This window comes from Malania oleifera, chromosome 8 (genome assembly GCF_029873635.1).
Source record: "Malania oleifera isolate guangnan ecotype guangnan chromosome 8, ASM2987363v1, whole genome shotgun sequence".
NCBI lineage: Eukaryota > Viridiplantae > Streptophyta > Magnoliopsida > Santalales > Ximeniaceae > Malania > Malania oleifera.
Window position 1 is genome coordinate 18,567,264 of NC_080424.1, and position 27,005 is coordinate 18,594,268.

At 33.9% G+C, this 27,005-nt stretch overlaps 1 protein-coding gene across 4 annotated transcripts; it reads right to left on the reverse strand.

The window, feature by feature from the left end:
- Nucleotides 1-232: 232 nt before the first annotated feature.
- LOC131162378 (probable alkaline/neutral invertase D) lies at nt 233-12,190 on the reverse strand. 4 transcript variants are annotated; one of them, XM_058118795.1, is made up of 6 exons: nt 12,007-12,130; nt 10,784-11,215; nt 9,279-9,710; nt 4,611-5,169; nt 657-977; nt 233-468 (listed from the first exon to the last, which is right to left on the reverse strand). In XM_058118795.1, the coding sequence occupies exons 2-5, from the start codon at nt 11,168-11,170 to the stop codon at nt 682-684; spliced, it is 1,674 nt and encodes a 557-aa protein (XP_057974778.1). In that variant the 5' UTR covers nt 11,171-11,215; nt 12,007-12,130; the 3' UTR covers nt 233-468; nt 657-681. The 4 variants fall into 4 exon arrangements, with proteins under 4 accessions (XP_057974778.1, XP_057974779.1, XP_057974777.1 ...); XM_058118796.1 differs by having other exon boundaries at nt 233-474; XM_058118794.1 differs by having other exon boundaries at nt 233-477.
- Nucleotides 12,191-27,005: the final 14,815 nt, after the last annotated feature.

Genomic DNA, 27,005 nt, shown 5'->3' on the forward strand with positions numbered 1-27,005 from the left:
CTAATTAGGATATAGAATGCCAATAAATAACATAATAGGTCCAATTTACCTAATAATTTTGTTCCTGTAAGCATCTATCATGTTAGAACCCTCCATTTTCCTGTGTTTTGTATGAGTCAACATTACTCTTTATTTTGATGTTTTCCTTTTAGAAAATAACTCAATATTCATAAATGTAAGATTTGAATTTAGGTAAAACATAATTAAATTTTCTTTCAAAGTCCGCACAAACTTGAATCCAAACATCAAAATTTATATTCCATAATGTGGCGAATAAATAATCCATTTTAGATGGGAACCACACCATACAATGGAGGGTTGTGGGATCCTGTTCTCTACATAACTTTATACACTCTTTAGGATTTGAACAAAAGCGTCACGCACGACCTCTTCCCAACCACGATATGTAACCCAAACCTTGTCCCAGCATTTTTTATCCAGGAACCAACATGGCAATATTAACAGTGCCTGCAACTACTAAACATGAATTATCAAAATGCACTTTTATTTTCAGAAACGCAATCCTAGTCTTAGCAGATGGTATTGTACAAAAACAAACTCCCCAACCTAAAGCAGAAACCCCTAAAGAAAGAGAGTTTAATGAAAGTAACAAGATCTCTAGCCATTTCTTTCCATTTTCCTTTGCCCTATATTACCTTTGACTGACTGATAGATTCTCTTTTAACAATTCCAGGAGGATGATCTCTTAATCAGAGGCTTCATCTGTTTGTCCTCTCCCAGTGATATCATCCCCAAGTGTGAGGGATCTTCCAGCAACATCTTTGCCACCAAATATCCTGCAATTGACCACGTCTGATATTTCCTAGCTTGTTTACCAATAAATCTACCTAGTGTCCCATCATAATACTCCGGCCAGTTGTCTTTCAGCAGACGGGCCTCAGCAAGATCAATTGCTCGTCTTGCAATTTGAGGACGTCCCGTCTTGATGCAAGCAGCCGTCAACAACCATAAGAGCACTGCACCCAAAGTGAATGAAAAGAATATTGGAAAAAAAGAGTCATCAACAAATTTCAAGAATGATGGATTATACATGTTACTTCCGCAATATTGAATAAACATTAGAAAGAAGACATCAGACTAAAGAAAAATATACCTACTCATATCAATCAATGATGTTGGAACATAAAGCTAATGCAGCAAAAAATAAAAAAAGAGAAGAAACAAAGATCAGGAAAATGGGAAATTCAATTTGAGAGCACTGAAAAAGCACAACTGTAACATCAATTAAGACAACTAGTTCATCAGTCTCAATTCATTATTCATTATTTAAGGGGCTGCATGTGGACTATCTAAAGTCTAAACCACTACTGAATCAGTTACAATCACATGTAACTAGTTCATCAGTCTCAATTCATTATTCATTATTTAAGTGGCTGCATGAGGACAATCTAAACCACTTCTGAATCAGTTACAATCACATACATCTAAATTCTAAGAATAGGGTAAAAGCTCTTCTTGATCATCAGAGCTCAGTTAGAATGTCGTTACTGAATCCATAAGCCCCTTTTAATGTTAACAGTTGTGTGAAATCCAATTCAATTTCAGAGTTCATCAAGCTCTGAAGCATATAAATTGAGTATAAATTATGAACTCATTCAAAAGGAAAACTATGTAGATGCTCAAATTGCCTCTCAACTCACTCAATTAGAAACTCTTAAATGTTTGCATGGAATCTTCAAAAGAACATCTTACTTGATCTGCTAACTACTATTGCACTAAACCTCTACAATGCAATTCTCATAGTGACCTGCAGGGGTGGGAGTGCAGAAATTACTTAGTTCCCATTGGAGCTTGCGCACAAAAACCAATTTGACCTCTCTCGAGTTAGTTAAATGGGGATAAACTTCATCTTTTTTTATTAAAGAACTTCCTGTTCCTCAATGTTCTAGCCTTCTCCTGTTCCACTGGGTTTTCGGTGGAATTTGTTGTCCCCTGCCCCCACATCCTTTTTTCTTTGTTAAAATTCATTCCACTTTTCCCCTCAAAATTTAAATAGCAGCAGAAGGGCTTTCTATTGCAACATTGCCTGCTTCCAGAAAATTTTGATTGCATCAAGCAAATCTCATTTTAAATGAGTACTTTTTTTTTCTTTCTTTCAAATGTAAGCCCATGTTGATTTGGAGATCTCAGTCTTTTGCAACAATATTTTTCTTTAGCAGTTTTTTCTGCTATATTCAGCATTTAGCCCCAATGTCTATTATGTTTTTTTGGATCCCAATCCATTGAATTCCAACTCAGCATCAGGCCAAACCTAAGATTAATCTAGGGTGGTTTCACTTGGTTCCTTTTAGTTTCCTGGTAGGTTATATTTTAGCTTCCTGGTAGGTAACAGGTGAAGAACAAGAAAATCTTGTCTCTGGGTCTGACTTGGTACCTATCAATCATAGGTAAATGGCATTCAGCATTCCCAGCAGAGTTGATGCACTCAGGTGTCATTTCCACCATTGTAAATCTAAAATTTTGGTTTGGCCATGCCTCAGTCAAGATTGGCTAGTTCCAGTATCATATCAATGACAACCAAGGAAAAAAGGAACAGCACAGAAGTAGACAGCTCTATAGCAGAAAAATTCAAAACGATGCAAGAACTAAATAATTAAGAACACTTATAAATGACGCCCAAGATGCTGGCACTGATCTTACTTGGAAGAAAGGTGGTTCTATTAATGTTTTTATTATTTCTTAATGTTAGATTACCACTTTACCTAAAAGCTTAAGCTATTAGGTTGTGGGCCAACAATGTATATCAAGCTTTAACACTCCCCTGCATGTGCAGCCCAACAGCATATAGAGAAAAACACACAGTAAATACACCCATTACAGGGAAAAAAATACAATAAACACGGGCAACAAGACAAAAACCCAGGATCTCCTATTAACTAGTTCTGATACCACGTTAGATTACTACCTTACCTAAAAGCTCAAGCTTTGTGGTTGTGGGCCAACAATGTATATCAAGCTTTTACAGACACTTTATTTATTTATTAAAAGAGAGGTACTAAGGTACTTATCATTACAAGGGCCTTGCTGTATTTTGATTTTAAAGGGTTAAAATTTTTTCTATAATGCAAGTCAAGAACTAACCAGCATTCTCAGAACAAATGTAACACGAGACAAAAAAAAATGCGGCCAAATCAATTTGATAAACAATTGTAAATATTTTTGTTTTGATAAGTAAACAGAGGTAAGTATTAAAAAAGATACAGATCGGGTGCACCTGCATCTGCTCAAGGCAGCCTCAGGTGAGATAACATGCATCAGGCATAAGCCCAGATACCAAGGCATGCAGCCTTGAGCCAGGTCCCATAGATGCAAAAATGGCATGCTGCCAACAAGGCTAATACATATGCCTTTTGGCCTGCTGCAAAACGAGTGACTGATGCATATTGTTCTACTTTGTTGCATAATTAAGGGAAAACACAAAAAACTCAATTAGGAATTTTTATTCTCAATTATGCAAGGCATCTCAGCTGTCACAGGATGGAGCCTTTAAATAGGCTTCTCCCCAAAAATCTAAATTAAGGAAACAAAATTAGGACACCATATCAAATCACTAAAAACTGAAAATCACAAAAATAAATCCAACAATTAAAATCTAAATGATGCCTACAGCTATGATAAACATGAAAATCTAGCTGAATATGATCACCATCCCACCCCTATCTCTTCCTTCTTGAATTCAATGAAGTAACTAAAAAATAAAATTTACAATAAATAAAAAGTTGACTCTCCCCCTCAAACAAAATTGAAATCTTTATAATAGTTGGCTCTTCAAATTTCAGGTTCAGAAGCATCCCCCAAAATAAAAGTTTCATAAAATTGATTAGGCAAAAATGATTAAATTAAAACACTGGGAACAATTATTTTCAAAAATCTTTCTTTGGCTCATGGTCAAATTTGATCAAATACCCATTTTTAAGGCCTTTCAGTATCTGGTCAAATACACAATATTCCCCCAACACCAATATATTCCAAAAACATAAAAATACATTCCTAAACAACTGGTAATTCTGGACAAATGCATTACTGACCATTATGCATTACTTAGTCAATCGTGCTGTGCTAGAGTAGGCACAGTTCACACGAGCCATTTGCAAAATTATTAGCAATATTTTGTTTACAAAATTTATGATATAAGAATTTCATACAATTTTTTAAGAAATGTGCAACTCATCTTCCTCCAGCACGCACCAATGCCCTGCCACTAGCCCCCCAAGTACCCTTTGCTCTTTGGACCCCTTTTGCTTCTACCAACAATGATAATTTATAAATGGACTCTCCTTATACATAAATCTTAGTACCCAGATTGAAAATAAATGAGTACGCATAAGGCATTCAAAATTCAAGATAGAGCAATTAAAATAAGCTAAAGTTCTAGTGCCTTAGCAGAAGGTAGCAATGAACAAGAATTCCAAACTGCAAACATTTTAGCCTGCCATATTTATCTGCATTCCAACACACCAGTGTTTATCTCGGACAACAAATTACTACAGCCCAACCAGATATAATGGCTAAAATTGTCTATATAGTACCAATTTCCAGCACATAAAAGAACTAATCGGAAATAATGATGAGAAAAAAGGAGGTCGAACCTGGCCAAGATCCTCCATTATGGTAACTCCATCGAGTATTCTTAGGATCACAACCAGTCACAATTCTCCATTCATGACTTTCTATGGCAGGATAGCTTATCTTCAAAGGCATTTCTCCAACCAGCTCCTCCCAGCGTGCTTCAATAAGATCCATAATAGCCATAGATTGCTCAGGAGTTGCAAGAGAAGATAGAATAGCAACACAGTTACCTAAAGCAAACCATCGAAAATCCATCCTAGCAGGGCTAACATTGCCAATGAAGTAACCACCGCGTGTTGGCATAAAATCAAATACCCATTCTGGGATAGAATCAGGAATTACATTAAACTTATTTACAGCAGTGTGAGAGTACTCCTCTGTCTTGTAACGGTATATGTCATTCAGCTGTTGGAAGTCAAGCCAGAAGTAACCTCGCATGTGATAACTCAAGGCATGCAAACGCTTAACTATTCTCTCCACAAAATCCTTGCCTTCAGTGTCATGTTTCAGCATGGCTAAAGCACATCTCAATGCCATAAAGAAAAGGGCTTGAATTTCAATAGGATAACCATAAATACCCTGTGAAATAAACATATCTGGTTAAGGGACTTGAAAAATCTTGATTTCTGAAAGTCTTGATAACTCATATAACAATTCTTCTACAAAGATTAAAAAAAATAAAGAAACAAAGAAAGAAGATAACCAGTTGATGTTTATTTTTCTAACTATAGAATACAACTCAGTACAAGTTACAAACCTTTGGCCTGTATGCAACACATTCTCTCTTTAGGCATGTAGGCAAGAAAGTTTTTATCTTTTTTAAAGTGTCTTGATAAGACCAGTAACATGCCACAATAACTTGGATCAAACAGCTGATGTTGAATCTCAGCAAAAAACATTTTGATCTTAACCTTGATTCTGTTTTTAGGAACATATTAAAGGCCTGATTATTTGTCGAAAGCAATCTTCATTTTCCATTTCCATATTTTCAAAAAATTAAAAAATTTCACTATCTTTTCCATTTTTCCAAAATTTATCCAGAAAATCTAAAGAAAAATTTTTTGGAAAATGTTTTCCAACTTTCCTATATAAATTTGGAAAACTGGAAAACAAGGTGCCAGTTTTGTAATGATTTGGAAAAATAGGAATAGAAATGGAAAATAAACTGTTCTCCACAAGTGAACAAGGCCGAAGGTTTTTTTCTTTAATGTGCCCCTCCCCCCCACGTCCCCCCTTCAAGGAGGCAGGGGGGAGGGGGGCCGTTGGTTTCAAGGCTTATATCTGCGGTTATTTTCTTTTCAAAATTTTAATGTAGGCAATAGTACATTAAACATATAGGTTGCATATCAGAAAATTAATGGCTATGATTGCTGGCAAAAACGTAGACCAATTAAATACTATTTTCTAGCCAAGTTATATTCAATGCTCAGAACTACTCATATGTAAATTTTAGCTGAAGGATAAACTACTGCATAAAGCATTGTTTATTAGGGGTAAAATACAGTTCATAATATCAAATGTTGGGAAAATTAAACTCAACTTCATGAAGGATCAAGAGAACAAACAACCGCTTTACTTTGGCAATGAATGAAAAGTTTCAAAGGAAAAATAACTACAAAATGTAGCATGTGAAAAGTCTTTACATAGAAAATTGATGGGCTCCTAAAAGGAAAAAGGTACTACAAATGCATTTTTACTCTTGAGGGGAAGCACATCTACAAACGCATCGATAATTAAATAAACCAAGAACGAAGCACAAACCACAACCAACCCAAATACATTTTTACTCAAGGGGAAGCACATCTACAAACGCATCGATAATTAAATAAACCAAGAACGAAGCACAAACCACAACCAACCCAAATATCATTAACCAAATCTCTCTCTTCTAGGAAATCACCCTTGCATTCATATCTTATTGTCATGCCAAACATTCTCATTACTAGACATTTAATGTGGTTCCAAACAAAGCTCAATGTCATGTTGGATGCCCACCATCATCATTCATCGATTGGGCAAAAACCTCAAAACCTCGAAAATAATATCTATTTATAGAACTCATAAACCTAGGATGTTGCCCATAAAATTTCCTTGCAATCCATGTAACTTTCAAATTGGAATGTTAAATAAACTTCCTACACAACCTGCAACGTTGAGAAACATATTCCAACACTCAATCATAGCAACCTCCTATAATAAGGGATGACTCCAACTTTAGAACCTCAGTTCAGTAGTTCCTCTGTAGAACCTTGACAGAATCTTGCTCCCATAATAACAAAGTCTTCCTCCACCATAACAAGACCCCACTACCCTTGTAACGAACCTTCAAATGCTTGAGAAATTATACAGGGCACCTGCCCCTCCATGTGTCCATTTGTCTATATTTCAGATATTAAACATGTATTAAATTGGTCCTACATTAATATTAGACATATAAAGAAGGGGATCCATCTCCAACATGTTTAGAATTTAGAAACAGGCACACGAACATGTGGATGGGCAAGTCTTTTGTATAATTTCCCCAAATGCTTTTGATAGGCATGAGGATCTTATCTTTTTGGATTACATAGCCTTGGCGTTGGGTCGATCCTTAACCTAGCAATAACAGCGTAACACCCAAACATGATATCATAAATTCAAATCATGGAAATAGCCTCTCCATTTGAGGAGGTAAGACTACATGGATCATGGCTTTTATAGTCATGGAGATAAAATATCATTTGGCAACTTCACAGGTGTTCTATAAAAAATACTGTCTTCAAGTGGTTGAGCTGGTAGAAATGCATATTTTTGACAATTTCATACACTTTTTAAAAAGCATATTTTGTGTGTGTGTGTGTGTGCAGACAATAGACACTACCTTGTTTCTAAGTTTTGGCCCCTCTACATCTACCCTCTTCTCCACACCTACATTGACTTCACGTAACTTATACCCAATTATTGGTGCATTCAAAAACAAGAAGGTCCCCTTCAATATGCGCCCATCCCCATTTTGGCCTTCAACTCAACTCTCAAGTGCAACAAACAGAAATGATCCGCACAAAATAGCCAAACATACAAACCAACTACTTATTCAACTACAAAGTGAATACAAGGTTAAAGACATAAATTATACGTAAGGCACTATAAACCACATTAGGAAAAAAAAAAAAAAAGGAGGCACCTAGGAAGAGCAGCTTGAACTCAACTAATAAAATTCAAAATTTTTAATTCAAACATAATATATCAACTCATGATGAAATGATAAAGGGAACTCTCCCTTTCTCTTATACATCCTATCCATAAAATTGAACTATTTTACACTGGACCTGTGATAAAAAATCTAAGTTAGGGTTGGTTTCAGCTTGGACGATGACCGAGCAATAAGTGCTATCAACTTGATCTAGAGCCAAAACTAAAATGAATTTCAAACAGCCCTTTGATTAAAATAAACAAAGGAAAAACTAAAGTTATATTATTTCCAAAAATAAACAAACCTTAAATTGAATCACCTTTTTTTAGTAAAAACCTATGTCCTTTCAGACAAGGAGTAATGTCCAAATTGTTCTGATTTGCAAACCCAAAACCACCTTGGCTTTAAGTTGGACAATTTTTTTTCTATAAAATCAAATTCCAAACAAGCAATTTTCAAAACCCTTTCCTCATGTCAAATAAGGCCAATCAAATCAGGCAGGCAAAAAAATTGCCAAGCCCAGCAAAGATTTTTTTCAGCTGCATTTTCAGAATAATGGCTTGATGCATATCAAAGAACAAAAAATCTTTAGTTCATGCCTCATAAATTCATAATTATATACCTTAAAAGAAAATAAGTATGGTTTAAATGGAGACGTAAAGCATCATGACGCATTCTATAGTAACGCTTAAAAATAAATAATCATCATGACTTTTTCTTGTAAGGAAATCAAAAGAAAATAGCAATTCAATATTTAGCTCAAAAGCAAAATTTAGCAAAGATTCTAAACAATTATCTCCTCTGTAATTTATGCTAAGTTTCCTTGTGAGCCCGTTTTATTCAAACACTTGATAAAATTAATTATAATAAAATTACTTATAAGGGGTGAAAATAAATTTCCAAGCATTTAAAGAACTGATCCTGTAAAAATACTTATTAAATCATAAAAAAAGGAAGTTAGATGATCATATTTATGAGATCCTCCACCAGTCATTCACCCTAAACTACTAAGGTATCAGAACCAAACCAACCGACTAAATATTTAGGTCATGCTTTGTTAATACTCAATTATGATGATTAATTTAACTTCCTGCTCCAACTTTATAGCCCATTCAAACATTGAATGATGCAAAAAAGTGCAAATATAAGCATAATTAATACAAATTAATCGGTCCCTTTCTTTGTTGTCAAGATCGCATGCCAAGTAAAAGAACCAATGAGACATTTCAACACATCCACATTTTGAATTAGTAATATTAAATTTCAACAGTAAATGATAAGAAGCATAAAATAACTCAAATGAAGAATGGCTAAGAAATGAAACCCCTCACCCACCCCCACCCCAAAAAGTTTTTTTTTTTTTTTTTTTAGTATAAGAAAGACGAAAAGCAGAAATTCAGAGAAAATGCAGCAATACCGATTCTAATAGAATTTTTATTAAAAAAAAAAATCAGAGGAAATAACAAGTTAAATGAGCAATGATATGGAAAATATAAGAAGAGAAATAGCAGTTTACCATTCTTCGATCAATCATGGAGCATCCATCAGCACACAAAAGAGTAGGGAATGTATCAAATCCCTCTGACAAACATAGAGATAGTATAAGCCTCATTCCCTTTTGACATTCAGGAGTTTCTGCTAAAGTCAAATCACCAGTTGACTTTGTATATGCACGAAGCAGAATTATCCACCAGAATCCTGAGTCTACTGGAGCGACTCTCCCAATTGCACTTTCACCAAAATCAGCAATTAAAGTATCTACTTTCCGGTTAGGATCATGAAGAACTTTGAAGCTGGCTGGCATTGCACCTTCCCCTAGCTTGAATCGGTCTATTTTCTTTTCCCAGCCTTGAAGATGTAGTGTCTTCAAGAGGAAATTCTTAACTATCTCAGGCTCTCCATTCATCAGAAAAGCAAGAGCGCTAGGTACAAAATCTCGTACGAAGACCTTGACAGAATGCAAAAGAAGAAATTAATAAATAAAATAAAGGGAAAATTCAAACTTCATGAAAATTTTGAGAATCAATAAGTCTCAAGTTTTAATGGGCTTACAGTATTTTCCAGCATTTAAACAAGATCTCAACCTGACGATCATTTATTTTAAAATGTTTTGCAAAACAAGATGTTGATGCATTCAAGATTTTAATTGGCTTCCAGTACTTGGCTTTGGCCATTACCTTTTGTTGTTTTCCTAAAAAATTACGCACATTTTTTATTAGCAGAATTTACGCACATTTCAATATGACGGTCTCCACATTTTAATAACTTTCAGTAGTTGATTCATTGCTTACCTCATTCTATAGTTTCTTTCTTTCTAGATTTATCATATTCCAATTTTACTGTATCACAAATTTGAATGAGTTTTTGAGAATTCAATTCAAACTTGAATTTTTATTGTTCAAAAAAAGGGGTTTGGATAATGTTCACTGCATTTTTCAAGGGATGTTTACCAGCTCTAATGTCAATACAAGGACACTGTAAGTTGCAAGCATGTTAATGATGGGATAGGATGCCATATTATTGACAAATATAAACTGATGTTTAAAATTAAAGTTACCTACAAGATAAACAATTGCTTTTATTCTTTTAAATTTAAAAGTAACTTTCCATTTTGATGTTGCTTGTGAATAAAAATAGCTCTGAAAAAATTTCAGTTCATCAAGAATAAAAGGTAAACTGATTTAAAGGACTCTTAATTTTCGGCAGGAATTCAAGGAATAACTGCTCCATGCACAGTCCTCAGTAAACTCTCCCATGATTGGGCCACTTGATCTTTTTCTTCAAACATTATATGAGGTAACCATGGTTTTGGATTGTTAGTGTTACTATTTTTTTATCATTTTCATAAATGATGTTAAAGAGTTAAACAAGTAGCCCATTTTTTGTTTCTGAAAATAGTGCCAAATAGACCAAGCATAAGGTTAGTATATCAGAAGAGTGCACTAAGTCCTCATATTGGCAACTGCACAGAGACCCTCTCATGGACAAAGATAAATAGGATTTGAACCCTTAAAACCTCACCTGATCATAGTTTAGAACCTCCTCCGAAGCATGGTCATAGGCAGCTATTGTGCCAACAGGCTGACCCCGGAAGAATACCAAAGATCGCCGGAGGGCTTCCCAGGCTTCAGCAACCATTGGATGAGGCTCGAAAGAGTTCCGCGCTGATGATGCTGGGGTATCAAAACCAGACCTTACCCCGGGGGAGTATGTGCTCTCAAAATTGTCCATTCCGCCTCTCGTGAGACCAATTGACAATTCACTAAGCGACCTCTCATCAAAAGATCTTTGCCTTTCAATGTTGAGCCTTGGCTTGTCAAGAAGCCGTGAGAGATCATAATCATCCATATCAGACAATGAGCAATGCGAGCTCACATTTTTAAGCCCCATCTCTTTAGTCCCATCCATATCTCCCAACTTGTCAGTGCACAAATAGTTGTATCACAGAGAGATCTGCAATTTGATAAAAGAAAGCTTATAAATACTCCAAAGTCAAACAACCCAATAAACAAAATACAAAAATACAATTATAACAAATAGATGAAAAAAAAAATTGCAAAGAAACTAGTCTGAAGCCTGAATCTTAATTTTTACAACAAACAATATATCGTTGTGTAAAAACAAGATGCCCATATTCATTATTAACAGGAAAGAAATCAACTTTTCGCTTGAATTATCTTAAAAGGTTAGAATAGGAAACTTCTAACCTATCAACAACATTAATGCATGACTTAAAAAAGAATGAGAAAAATCAAATTTCTACTTCCATTTCGTCAAACAAAGATAAAACTACTCGTTGCCAAACCCATAATTCCATAATTTGTCAACTAGATCAACAAAAATCATATTTTAATTACAACTGTCTAAAAAGATTAACTAAATTATCAAACTAGGGGACACAAAACTCAGATTCACCCAGAATAATCTTGAAAATAAAGATGAAAACAACATTTCAAAAATTACAAGGAGGGAAAGAAATCACCCACACATGCGCGTTAAGTATAATCAGATAGAACAACACTAAGAGACATTGTTGTGAACAGTAATAAATGGGACAAATTTTTTAAAAAAACCTCAAACCTTCAAGCCAACGAGAAGAAACGAAACAAAATAATTAATCAATGACAGAAAAATCAGATCTGAAGCTCCTTGAAGGAGAGAGAAATAGATAGAGAGACAAAGAGAGATAAGAGGTTAGAGAGAGAGAGAGAGAGAGAGAGAGAGAGACGATGAGAGGGGCAAACCTTGCAGAGCCGGAATGATGGGAGAAGAGAATCTCCGGCGGAACCAACGGTCGAAATCCGGCGGTTTCGCCGGAAATTGTTCTGCAAAGGGACAACGTAAGGTAGAAGAAGCGGAGGAAAAAAGTTTTCATGGTTTCCGGAGCGGATATATATAATGAGAAAAGAGGTAACACCCCAATCGAGCAGGACTGTCCGGAGCGGACCCTGGAATGTAAATTGTCCGAGACACCGGGAATAGCCGGTGAGTTGTGAAATAGAGAGTGTAGTTTCCATAAATTACCGGGGCCAGCCGGTGAGACTGACATATCGTGGAGTAGGTGTTCAGACAAACGGGAGACCGAAGAGAGAGAGAGAGAGAGAGAGAGAGAGAGAGAGAGAGAGAGAGACAGACAGAGACAGAGACAGAGACGGTGGGGGACCCTTTTATCCGGTTTTTCCAGCTTCGGACCGTCGTGAATCCCTTTTTACTCACCTAATCCGAATCCCTTTGACGTGGAACTACCGGATACAGCCCGTTTTGACTAAAATTAGCGAGAAAAAGTAAAATTCAGAGCAATCCTACATGAGTTTTCTAAAATATATATATATATATATATATATATAATGAATAAAATGATAATTTTTTTATTTTTTTCACTTATGATTGAATAACTTAAAAAATAACATTAATATAATAAATAATGTCAAAAAAATTATTCAGTTAAGTACAATATGTTTTGAAAATTGAACTCGTAAATAAATTAAGAACTTAGTTCTCGAGTTAATCAATCTGATTGGTTCGGATTAACCGGTTGATATAAGTATGGTAACATAATTAAGTTATTATTTTTTAAAAATTAAATATATACGTAAATAAATAATTTAATACTTTAGAAAAAATACTTAAATAATTTTATAATTCCAAAAAAGTTTATATACAATTTACATGTAAATTAAATGACTAAATATATCTGTAAAATTAAAATATAGTTTAGAATTGACTCATATTAACCGGTTGGTCGAATTGTCACTCGTTTTTTGAGTTTAGTTGAATTCATATTTAATAGCATAACAACTTGGTTAAAATTTAAAAAGATTGGTAAATTGATTAGATCAAATGTTTTAGCACTCATATTTTACACAAAGAGCAACTAAAATTCAACTCTATAATTTTAATTTATGAAGTTTGAATTTTGAAATTTTAGTTTATATATTTTTAAACATTATGGTTGATAGGTTACTTGAATTTAAAAATATTGAATTATATTATATTTGTTTAGTCATTAATTTTTTATGAAATTACATTTAACAAGCATTTTGTAATATTATAATTACTATGCCTTTTATGATTTATTAGCAATTTTTATTTTCTATATATATTTTAAAATTTTTAAAATAATAATAAAATCATTTTATCATGTCTATGTCAATTGATTGATCCAAACCGATCAGACTATCAAACTGTTCAATTCGAGAATCGATTAACTTTCCAATTCGTTTATTCAGTTTTTAAAACATTACATTGACCAATTTTTTTAATTTAATATATGTAATTTGATATTATTTTATTTTTATTTTTATATACTTTTAAAAAATTATAAAATAATAATAAAACTATTTTATCATACTTATATCAATTGACCGATTCAAAGTTATTGAACCAATAAATCATTCAATCCAAGAATAGATTAAGTTTCCAATTCATTTATTTAACTTTCAAGACATTACATTCGCTAATTTTTTCACTTTAATTTATTTAATTCAATATCATTTTAAAATATTATTTTATTAAGAGTAAAAATTCATTTTGTTTACATATACTTAATGATTGACTAACAGTAAACTAGCAGAAGGTTCATATTATCTATAAATTTAAATCTCAAGAGGTTTTCTAATAGTTTTTAAGGTGGAGTGACATATTTGAAAAACTCATGGGGTGTTAGATTTTACCCCTAGCAAAAAGACAAGTCATAACAGAAGTTAGCCTTCATTGATGTTATGTAAATTACAAAAGTATTTATGTATTTTAAAACGTTCTATTTTTGTTAAAAATTCACTAGGTAGAATTACTTTTGTTACATAATAATGTGTCAAAATCAAAATTTAAAAAAAAAATAAAACCAAAAACTTACACAAAAAAAAAAAAAAATTGTGAGGAATGAATGCCATAAAAAAATTAAGTGACAAAGAAAAACCAAAGTTTCGATTATAGTTTTTGCAAATGAATGACATTAAAAAGTGAAGACAGGGAAAAATTAGAAAGTCAAGAGACAAATAGAGACTTGGATAATGAATCAAATAAAAAAATATATTATTTTCATTAATTGTTTCTTAAGTTAAAAATAATTGTAGTAAAATTTTAACTTTATTTGCGAATATTTATAACATTATTAACTTTAAGATGCCTACTTTGAAGACTTGTTGTGCACCAATTGAAATGTATTTTGAATTTATCATTAACTCGTTGTGCAATAAATTATTGGTCCAAACCAAAGTCTATGACAATTAAAAGTGGAAATTTATTTTAAAAGTAGTTTCATTAATTATGCTGCCTACTTTTTTTCTTTTTTTTTTCTCTCCTAAAGAAAAAGCCATCATTGGAAACATAATTTCATCACGACCCAAACCCCTAGCCCCTCACTTTAAAAAATTATAGGATCACCACTTCTTTGCAATTTTATAATTGCCTTTTTGAGTAAATAGTATAAATATAGCTCATAGAAACTTTTTGCCGTAAAAGTAATGTTTTTTCTCAAAATTTTTTAAAAGTCACAAAAATAAAAAGACTTACTTTCTCATTCTCCCTTCTCTTTGTAGAAAAATATATATATTTATTTTACACTTTTTTTTTTCTACATCCTAGATGAGTCCTAACTGCATTAAATCGGAGGCATAGCTTGCCACCTTAGCATTTCGAGGTTGCTAGAGAATTGCTTTCATACGCAATCAAACTTAAAACCTCCTCTTGTCTATAGGCTTCCATCCTACCTATTTTTAGTTGGCCCAATTCTAGGGGCTAGTTTTACATTATTATATTATATATTATTCTTAAAAGTCAAAAACATATTTTTATATGATAAATTCCATAATGATAGTAATATCCTTACGAACACATTCATTTAAAAATCTAATTCTCATAATATTCCAAAATAGATTGAACGGTCACCTTGGTTGTAGCGCTCTTTCCATGTGATATGCATAAAATAGTCATCTCTAATTCATTTTTAGTCTTTTTAAACTCTCTAACGACTATTGCTCCTATTCCCAACCTTCCATTTTCTTTGTTCATATCCTCCTTCTGTTGATTCCAAAAGGTTCGACTCCTGGGGATATCCATTGATCATAGCTCATACTCAAATTTATATAAATTCACTTTCCTTGTATTTAGGAGAGACTTTGGATTTAGATTTGTGTTAATTTTGGAAAAAAATTATATTATATTGATTTTTGTCCAAATTCATATAAATCAAAATCCATTGATTATAGCACAAAGAATTTTGGTTAGTTTTTAGCTGAAACATTATAGCTATTCAGTTTCATTGATCCAAATCTTCATCTAATTAATGTATCATATTTGTCACAACATCCAAGAGGATCAACTCTTATAAGAGAGGTAGATGTAACGACCTGCCTATTTTACCATTTTTTTTCCATAATAACATTTAATATAATAATCTTGATAAAACATAATCAACCTAAACCCATGGATACCCGGGATATACCTAAAATACAACACTAATACCTAAGCAGCGGGAAACGTAAATCATATACATATCAAATCATACATCCAACACAATACCAGAGTTTTACTACAACTGTCATATACATATACACATCCCAAAATTACCAAAAAGTGTCCTAGGGTCACAACCCAAAAATCCATCAGACCCTAACATAAAAACTTACCCTTCTGACAGGGTAGGACAGTTTACCTCTAACGCTACAGAGCTTTATCCGCTCTTCTATCTGGGGCTCCTGAAATGTTTATATAGTTGGGGTGAGACACCTCTCAGTAAAGGAAACAAACTAACATCAGTGTATGACAACATGAATATTTTTGAGTTATACAAATAACAATACACAAATCATATCAAATCAAACTGTCTGTTTCATATTTGTTTAAAACATAATTTATCATAACATGATATAACATTCTGAGTTTCTATACATGAAATCATCATATATGACTATACATGAAATAACACTCTTGATGAATAGTTAGCTGGTGTCATGTCTTAACACCTTGTTTTCCCTTTTCACATCCCTAATTGGCAGAAAGAGCACCCGATTGACCAAAGTTGTGGCCTGGTTAAAATAGGTGTCTTTCATCTTTACAATCTTGTTGCTACAAATAACGTAGGAAAGTTCCTACTGTTACCTTGAAGCAACAAGGCCTACAAAAGGGGCAGTTGTAGATACCCTAATTTTAACCAAACCCTCCTAAGAAGACCTAGTATTAACAAATTTTGACTTTGAGTCTTGCGTGATCTTGAGTTTTAAAATTAAGACCTAAAGCCCCCGTAATGTCCAAATTTGAGTCCCTTTGATGACAACTGAGTTTTGTAGTTTTCGTGAGTCCATCATGAATTGTCAAATTTTTAATCCTAATGAGAGTCTTTCTAACAGTAAAATTAATCATCAAGACCCCGTAATTTTTAGAACACATTTCCCTTGGGTTGGGCATTATGATTCAAATCTGAGTCAATAATTGGTCCCTTTTAGATTAGGGTTCCTTTACTACTACTTAATTTCAAAATTAGTTTTTCTTCCATTTTTCAATTAAGTCTTGTTTTTCAATTAGAGTTTTGGTTCATTTCATAATCGTCTTTCTATTTTAAACCTATTTTAATCTTCATTTTAAAATCAGTTTTTTTTTCTATTGATGCCCCCCGTAATTAATATTAAGTCCTGAAATCCAAAAAAAAAAAAATTGAGTCCTTAATGTTAGTCTTGAAAAATAATTTCTTTGATTCTATTGTTTTCAAAATTTAGTCCATTTACTAGAATTAGGCTTCTCAATTTTTGAGTCTAGAAACTATTAAGTTGAATCCTTCAAAATCTTAAGTCAAACTTTTAGTTTGTTAAGAGTTTTGAGTTTAGCCCTTTAATTGTCAGAGTGAGTGTTAATTTTAAAACTAGGGAGGTCTTAATGTCACATTTTGTTAACTGGATGCTTCATGGGGTCAAGTTGGTCAGCCCAAATTTTGTTTCAAGTCAAAATTGAGGATACATTTTATTAAAAAAAGGGAGTGGGAAGCACGTGCAGAAGCGTACAGCAGAAAATCAAAACTAGCATGCAAAGAAATAAAAATGCAAAGTTACTATAGGAAAAGTGTACAAACTACTAATGCAGAAAAGAAAACTGAGGGTACATACATCAACATATAGAAAATAATATAAAAAACCAAAAAAAAAATTACAAAAACACAAAAAGAAAATTCCAAGCCCTCCATTCTCTAGCCGCCACTTGGACCTTCCACTCTCACCTATGCACAGAAGGGAGAGTTGGCACAGGTAGTAAGCAGCTGAAATCCAAAAAATAAAATAAAATGAAAACTGAAATCATGTGGAGAGAATAAGATTATTCCCTGACAGTTCGTCAGTGGAGAATTCTATTGAGAGAAGGTCGCGCTAAAGATTTGGCGGCAAAAAGCACCCTTATACTCCCTATAAATAGGAAGTTTCATTGTAGCAAAGGGAGGGAGAGAATCAGAAAGCATAGGAAACCCTTGCAAGAATTAAAGGAGAAAAAAAATTAGAAAAAGGATAGGGGAAACTTTGTAGGGATTGAGATTTAGAGAATTAGAGATTTAAGAGCAATTCTACTTAGTTGAGAATTCAAGAGAGAGAGCTCTTAAAGAAGCAGAGACCAGAGGGCACCATCTTGTGCATGGATCAGCATTCACCCACGACAAAGAGAATTAGAGAGAGTTAGTGGCAGATACAAAAAAAACCTCGAAGCTTAGAGGCCAAAAGCAGATACCAGAGCAGGTGCTCAGTTTCAGAGAAGGGAGGAAGCAAAGAAGGAGGAGAGAAGAAGAGGAAGGTAAGAATCCAGAGTGATATTTCTCGTATCATTCAGTTCATATAATGTTGTTGAGTGTGTGAATGTAACCACCCAACCCGAACCCGAGTTTGGTTTTTGAACCTTTGAATTAGGTCACCAGACCCGAACCATGTTCTAACCTGAAGCCCAAGTTCATTTTCAAATAGTCCCTAGCCTACTTTTGTTTTAAAAAGCCCGCTTCCATTTCAAAAAAACCAAGTCCAGGTCATTTTATAAAACCCAACCAAAGCCCAATTTCAGTTTTAAAAGCTAACCCAGCCCATCCTAAAAACCTCCGAGCTTGGGCTTTGAATTTTAAAGAAAAAAAGCTAACCTAGGCCGAATTTAATACTCAAGCCCCTTAAACCTCTTGACCTCAAGCCCTGTTTTCAAAATTTAAAACTAGACCCTTTTGAAACTTCAACCCCCCAAGCCCATCTCCTGTATTTTAAAACTAAACCTCCCCTTTGTGAATTCAAAATCTAAGCCCATCTGTATTTTGAAACCAGACCCACTTTCATTTTAAACCCACAACCCGTTTTTAGTTTTCAATAAAATTAGAAGCCCATTTTTAGTTCAAAACAACCTTGCCCATCCAGTTTTAAGCCAAACCCAATTTCATCTCCACTAAGCCAAAATCCCACACACATTGAGCCCCCTAAGCCTGACTTGGGCTTCACTGAGTCCACTCAACTCATCGGGATGACTCGTATGAGTCAACTCGGTACTCACCCACCGAGTTAAGATGAGGCGACTTGTCTTCAACTCTGTCCCTGCAACCAGAACCCTAGAACCAGAATCATCATCAACCAGACTCATCATAGAATCAGGACAACAACCCTCACAAATCACACACGAGTTCCACACATTAATCAGATCTTAAAACAGAAATCACACAAAAACAAAGAAATCAAAAATAGGAGAAAGGGAAACGTGACTTATCTGTGTGGTTAGACGAGTCTTCACCCTTGAGGTTTCGAACCTTTCAAGCCCAAGGAGAGCTCTGATCTCCTAGCTTGCCTCATCGCAGTCAAGATTGGTGAGACTCTCGGCTTCATTGAACTAGGAATAAAGAGAACATGAAGGAGTTTGAGACTAAGGGGGTTTGGCTGGGTAGCAAAGTTAGGGCTTCAATTTTTGTTTGGAGATCAGAGGGTGAAGAGAGAAAGAGGGTTGAAGGACTTAGGGTTTCACTCGCAAAGAAGTTTTCGAAGAGAAAGAACAAAGGGGGAAACCTTCGAAGGAGTTTCGGGTAGGAAAGAATATTTGAGAGGCTGGTGCATGGGTGACGGCAATGAAAGAGATCCGCAAGGATGGTGAAGTTGGAATAGCCTCCCAAGAGAGGGGGTGAATTGGGTTTTTTTTTTAAATTTATTCCCTTTAGTCTTAGTTCTTTTGAGTTATAATAACAATCAAAACTTAGATACAATCACAATTAACACAGTAAGATCAATTACTCAATTTATGTAACAATAACCCTGTATATATATGTGAAAATTTGTTGAACTTGTTATAAGCCCTGTATCACAATTATTCTTCTTTTATTTCAATATCTTCTTATTTTTGTGAAATATCTTCTTTTTCATCAATCTTAATTGTCAACATGATCATTTGATTCATCAAACGTTATGTGTATTGATTCAATAATTGTAAGAGTTCTTTTATTGTAAACCCTATAAGCTTTACTATTTGTTGAGTAACCTAAGAAAGTTCCTTCATCAAATTTTGCATCGAATTTTCCTAGATCATCTTTAGTATTAAGGATAAAGCATTTGCAACCAAATACATGAAAGTAAGAAATATTGGGTTTTCTTCCTTTCCATAACTCATATGGTGTTTTGTCTATACTAGATCGTATGGATACTCTATTTATAATGTAACATGTTGTATTTACTACTTCTACCCAAAAATATTTAGGTAAACCATTTTCGTTTAGCATGGTTCTTAACATTTCTTGTAAGGTTCTATTTTTTCTTTCAACAACTCCATTTTGTTGTGGAGTCCTAGGTGCTGAAAAATTATGATTTATTCCATATTCATTATAGAATTTTTCAACATTTTTGTTTTTAAATTCCCTACCTTGATCACTTCTAAAGTTTGTTATATTATAGCCCTTTTCATTTTGTAATTTCTTACATAATGTGATTAGCATGTCATAAGTTTCATCTTTGTTTGCTAAGAATAATACCCAAGTGAATCTTAAATAATCATTCACTATTACAAAAGCGTATTGTTTACCTCCTAGGCTTAAGGTTCTAGTTGGACCAAATAAGTCTAGGTGCAACAATTCTAGGGGTCTTTTTGTAGATATGTATTTTTTTTCTTTTTGAAACTTGTGTTAACTTGCTTTCCCTTTTGGCATGCATCACATATCTTGTCTTTTATGAATTTGGTATTAGGTAGTCCTTTGACAAGATTTTTCTTTGATAATTTGGATAATAGGTCCATGTTAGCATGTCCTAGTTTCCTATGCCATAGCCAACTTATTTCATTCATTGCTGTCAAACAAGTTACGTTCTAATTTACTAAGTTCTCAAAATTTATACAATAAACATTATTTATCCTATGAGCTATAAATAAGGTTTCATTGTTCTTAAGATTTTGGATAATACATTTTTCTTTCTTAAAGGTTATTTCAAACCCTTTATCACTTAATTGGCTAATACTTAAAAGGTTGTGTTTCAATCCTTCTACTAAGAGCACATTGTTAATAGTGAGAGAAAGTTCTTTACCTATTTTTCCAATGCCGATAATTTTACCTTTGGCATTGTCGCCGAAGGTGACATATCCTCCATCCTTTTGTCTTAGAGAGGTAAACTTAGTCTTATCGCCAGTCATGTGCCTTGAACACCCGCTGTCCAAGTACCACTTATCCGTTGATGGTGTTGTCCTAAAACATACCTACAATGGAGGATTTTTTGTGTTAGTCTTTGAAACCCAAATTCTTTTAATTTCCTTTGTTTTGTCGCTAGTTCCATTATTGACTTTCCATTCTCCTTACACTTTAACATACTTTCTTTTTAGTAGGCAATCGAACATTATATGACCTTTAGTCTTGCACATATAGCAAGTGGTGTGTTCATGTTTGTTGTTTGAGGAAATGCCAGCATAGTGCTTGGTTTCCTTGACGAAGTATCCCATGTATAATTTCTTATTCTTTTTATTTGTCTTATCAGTATAACCTATCCCTTCTTTATTTCCATGTAGTCTTTGCTATCCAATCATCTTTCAAAATTATCTTTACCTTTGGTAAAGTTATATATAATTTTCTCCTTATCCTCTCCTAATTTCTTAAGTTCATTTACTTCTAAATCCTTTATATTCAAACTATCTTTATGAGTTTTGCCTAATTCTTGAGTTACTTTATTTACTTCCTCTTCTAACTTCTCAATACAAGTGTCTTTTTCTTTTTCAATGATTTTGAATGATTCAAGTTGCTTTAATAGTTCTTTATTTTGATCTTTTAAAGTTATAATTCTCTTGGAAATTTTTATGAATCTCTTGTGCAAAGAAAACAACTCAGCTTGCAATTCCTTATAGGAAGGCATGCTGTCACATGACTCATCACACGACTCATTGTAAGATTTTGTAGAGGAATAGTAAGAGTTTACCTCTTCTTCATTCGCCATGAAGCATATATTTGCCATCTATTGTCCGCTTGATTCATTTTCTGTCTCGTTGAAGCTTGAATCATCCCATGTAGCTTTCATAGCTTCCTTCTTTTTCTTCTTGTCTTTCTTGAGCAACGGACAGTCCGGCTTGATAACTGGTTTCTTGCAGTGATAACAAATTGGAGGTCTATTCTTACTTTTATTTTCTTTCCTACTTGTCTCTCCTTTTTCAGGTTTCTTTTTATTTAACTTCCTAGGAAATTTTTTATTTCTTCTATAAAACTTACCTAGTCTCTTAGTGATGAATGCTAATTCATCTTGATCTAAGTCACTTGTTTCACTTTCCTCTTCACTAGAGCTGTGGCTAGACGCTTTTAGTGCAATGGATCTTTTATGCTTTGGTTCAGGATTCCTTTCTTTTAAGGTCATTTCATAGGTAAGAACTGAACCTATGAGTTCATCTAAAGAGGTGTTCTTAAGGTTTCTACCTTCAGTGATAGCTGTAGCCTTTGGTTCCCATATTGAGGGAAGGCCTCTTAGGATTTTTCTGATCATTTCATAGGTAGTATAACTTTTCCCTAAGGCACTTAAGGAATTTATTATGTGGGTAAATCTGGTGTACATACTTGATATTGTTTCATCAGAATTCATCTTGAATACTTCGTATTCACTTGTTAACATTTCTATCCTATTGTCTCTAACATAAATAGTTCCTTCATACGTCACTTCTAATCCCATATTTCTTTAGTCATCTTGCATACCATGACCCTATTAAATTCGTTAGCTTCTAAGGCACAATATAAAACATTTATAGTGCTTGAATTGATTTGAAGCATTTTATATTCTAAATCGGTCATATCCTTTTTTTTTCTTTTGGAATCTGTTTTCCATCTACTATTTTAGTGGGAATAAGGTCTCCATCCATAACTACTTCCCATGCTTTCCAATCCATGTGTTGGAGATAGATTTGCATTCTCTTTTTCCAAAAACGTATAATTATGTCCACAAAAAATTGGTGGATGGGTTGAGGATTGGCCTTCACCAAAGGGTGCTACTCCTATATTTGTCATTTGATCTTTTTATAGTTTCTTATTAGGAATTACTATAACTAGGCTTTGATACCAATTGAAATTGAAATAGCCTCCCAAGAGGGGGGGTGAATTGGGTTTTTTTTTTAAATTTATTCCCTTTAGTCTTAGTTCTTTTGAGTTATAATAACAATCAAAACTTAGATACAATCACAATTAACACAGCAAGATCAATTACTCAATTTATGTAACAATAACCCTGTATAAATGTGAAAATTTGCTGAACTCGTTATAAGCCCTGTATCACAATTACTTTTCTTCCTAATGTTCAATTTCTAAATAAACTTTCAGATTAATAGGTCAAGGATAATCAACCAACGTAATCCCTTTCGATTACCGCAATCAATGCTGATTTATCCAAAATGAATTACCTTCCGGTCTATTTAACAACCAAACATTCAGAATTGAAATTTAAAGTATCCACACAGATTATATCTTTTGTAAAAAGAAAAATAATGAGTAGAGTAGAGAAAAAACACATAGATTTTATCAAGGTTCGGCTTCAACATAGCCTACGTCCTCGCCCTTGGCAAAACCACTAAAGGATTTACTATTACCATTCCTTTACCAGGCGGAACAAGACCAGTTACAAGCACTCCTTGGGTAAGCCTAGAGTCCGCCTTCTCCAAACAATATCCCCTTGTTTGGTCCAACGATTCAATACTCAAACCGTCAACTAATCCTATTACAAAGATAGAAAACAAGACGTACAAGAACTTGCTCCTCAAAGAGCTGATTAGTACAAATTTAAAACACTTATGTACTTCAGTAAATTCAGAACATGAATTTCATAATGAAGCTCTTAGAAACTTATCACCATAGATATCTTTCAATGGATGAAAGAATCAACAACTTGATGCACAACTCAATGAGAAACTTCAGCAAAGCTTTCAGAAAATTTCATTAGTGATGAGAGCAATAGCACACTTTCAGAATTTTAGTATGCTTTGAGAGAGAATGAAAGATGAATTAATTTTTTGGTGTCTAAAACAAGGATCCTTGAGGGTATTTATAGAGTTAGAAAACTTCCTTGCTTGTTCCCCAAGAATACTTAGAGTTATTTCCAAATATTAAAATTATTTAAGTTTCCAAAATTTTGAATTTAAAAAATTATATCCGTTGGAAGTTTGAAAAATACCGCGAGGCAAAAGACTGTGAAGTCCTGGAAGTCGTTTGTCTATATATTATAACTAAAAAAAATATAGACAGAGAAGTGGCAGTCGTCTGTCCCTTGAGTGGCAGTCGTCTGTTACCTGTATAATGTAGTTATAATACAACTCAGTGAGGTGGCAGTCGTCTATCCATATGGTGACAGTCGTTTGTCTATGAACACTTCAAATTTTTCAATATACACAGAGTGGTGGACAATCGTTTGGTAGAACACTCACAGACTTCTCACTTGGCACTAGTAGTCGTCTGTCAAAACCTTGACAGTCATCTATCAGGCTTCTGTCTTCAGTTAAGCTTCACTAAATTGGCCATTCGTCTGTCCATTAACAAACAGTCGTCTGTCAACTGATATTTTTGCATTTCAATCAGATTTTTAAATTCTCTTTTCTTTAATCAATTAATCTTGGAATATGAATTTATTTGACTTTGAAATATTTGTTCCGAGTTTTATTTTAAGGTCTCTAAGTCTCTTTGCCTAAAGAGCTTCAAAATGAAAACTTCATATTTGAATAAACTTTAGAAGTACTTACAAAGACTTGGACATAAGCTATTTTGACATTTTCTTGGCTTTAAGGTCTCTTGATCTTCTTTGCTGAACTTCTAATCTTCCATACTTCTCTGGGCTTTCAATTTGGATCACTTGCATTTATATAACGCTTTTATGTTCCTTGATCCTTGTGAGCTTTCAAGATATAGTATTTGAAATTTGATCTTCATTTGAACTTTGAGCTTACCATGTTGAATTTTTGCTTTTTATTCTTGAATTCATTCCTCAAGCTTTATATAATTATCCTTTTCTAAAGTACAAGCTCTCATGAACTCTTTATCCATGCATTCTTCATTTAGTCCTGAAAATAACAACACTTAACCAAATATGTTAAGTTATACTTGTTTGTTAGCATCAAAATAGGATATTAAGCCTTGTAAGGCCAACAAATGGCAATGGGCGCGGGCGACGACGAAGCTACCGATGATGATGGCGAAACCTCAAAGATAGCGGCAAAGATCTGTTTGTGCTCTGGTCCTTGATCAAGATCTGACAACTCTAACAGCCTCGGCGAAGGAGATATGGTCAAGTCTAATGACGATGGCGAGAACGACGGCACTGAGAGTGGGGATCGAGAGGAGATCAGAGAAGAGAAAGCTTGAAGGAGAGGGAGGTCCATTTGGGTTGTCCATGGATGAGGCAGAAAAAGGGAAAGAGGGAGAAGAAAAGAAGGCTTAAGAGTAAAAGAGAATAAAAAATGAAGAAACCATAGGGTGCTGACACGCGGATGCCCCATCCTCCACGCATTCTATAGACCGCGTGGCCTCCCCTAGACCATTGGATTCGTGTTCTTCAAAGAATGCCTGAGATCACCCCACCTCATTAATCCTCCCTTCTCATGCCCAACCACTCAAGATGTGACACGTGGCACAAGTGGTCTTGGGCAAGACCTAAAATTGGTTCATCAAAATTAGTTGAGGTTTAGCTCGTTCAACCCCCCTGTGAACCAGTTTTAATCGGTTTTCTTTCTTTTATTTTTAAAAAATACTTAAATAATACATTTTAGAGTCCCAAAAAATAAAATAAAAATTCAAAAAAATTAAGAAAAAATATGGAAAATTCTAAAAAATATTTCCAAGTCTGTTTTCATCCCTTCTCATCAAAGAAATATTTTTTTAGGTGAAAAATCAAAAAAAAAAATCACAAACAAAATTCAAGAAAAAGTCACAAAAGCATACTCTAAAGTTAAGAAATTATTTTTGCACTTAGGATATTACAATAATTCAGAAATACTCAAAAAGTTCCAAAAATGTTTTTGGCTTGACCCTTTTTCTTTAATTCTCTTTTTGTTATTTCAAAATTTGGGGATAAATATAAATTTTTGCCACAAACATTCAGAAAAATCACAAAAAGTATAAAAAAATATTTTTGTGTTGGGAAACTTATCTTTTTACAAATTTTTCATCCCCAATAAAATTTCAAAACCTCGCGGAATATTATTTTCACACTTATAAAAACCCTACAAAATTCAAAATACCTGGGAGAGTATTTTGTACCTTATTTTATTGATTTTCATCCTGATGATTTAAAAGGGAGGCATGAGCTCTTTGGAGTACGGTATGCCCCGATTCTGAGGGAATACTTATATAATATTTATTTTGCGCATTTTCTTCACAAGTTTCAAAGGGAGTAAAATAAAAAGGCTTATCAAATTTATTTTGGGATAACTTTTGATTAATTAGGTACCATTCGAAAAAAACGGGCGCATAAGGGGCACTAATACCTTCCCCTCATGTAACCAAACTTCCGAGCCTGACTCTGGTAGCGCAGACCGATTCTACCCTTAACTGGGCAATTATCAAGTGTTCTAACCACACTTCAAAAGGTTAGTGGTGACTCCACACATTTTGTTATCCACGAAATCACGTTTTCAAAATACACTTCATATTTTTTCAACCGTCCCAAGTTCACGTTCGGGAACATTGCAACACATATAAGGCTTTTGAAAGTTTAAATACACAATTTGGTCATTTGTGGTTTTCAAATCCTGGAGCTTGCTTAACATAAACCTCCTCATTTATATAGCCATTCAAGAATGCACTTTTAACGTCCATTTGATATACATTTATTCCTTCCTCATGGTTATATCCTTGGGCTACTAATCTGGCTCTGTTTCTAATTGCAATTCCATTTTCATCTTTCTTGTTCCTATTGCCCATTTGGTTCCAATGATTGTATGATCATTTGGTATGGGAACCAAGGTCCATACTTTATTTCTCTCAAACTGGTTTTGCTTTTCCTGCATAGACACCCACGATTCATCCTTTATGGCCTCATTCACATTCTTAGGCTCTTTCTGAGATAAGAATGTCATGTGGCTACACATGTTTCTAAGTGATGATCAGGTGGCTACTCCATGTGAGGGTTCACCTATGATTCGGTCCTTAGGATGATTTTTCACAAATTTCCATTCCTTAGGCAACTCATAAACCTCACTCTCTATCTGATTATCCTCAATAGATGTTTCTTTAATTACAGTGCTCTTTTCAGCATTATTTTCAATGGATAATTTTTCTAATCCCTTCCTTATCTGTAGATCATCCTCATCTGTCTTTTTA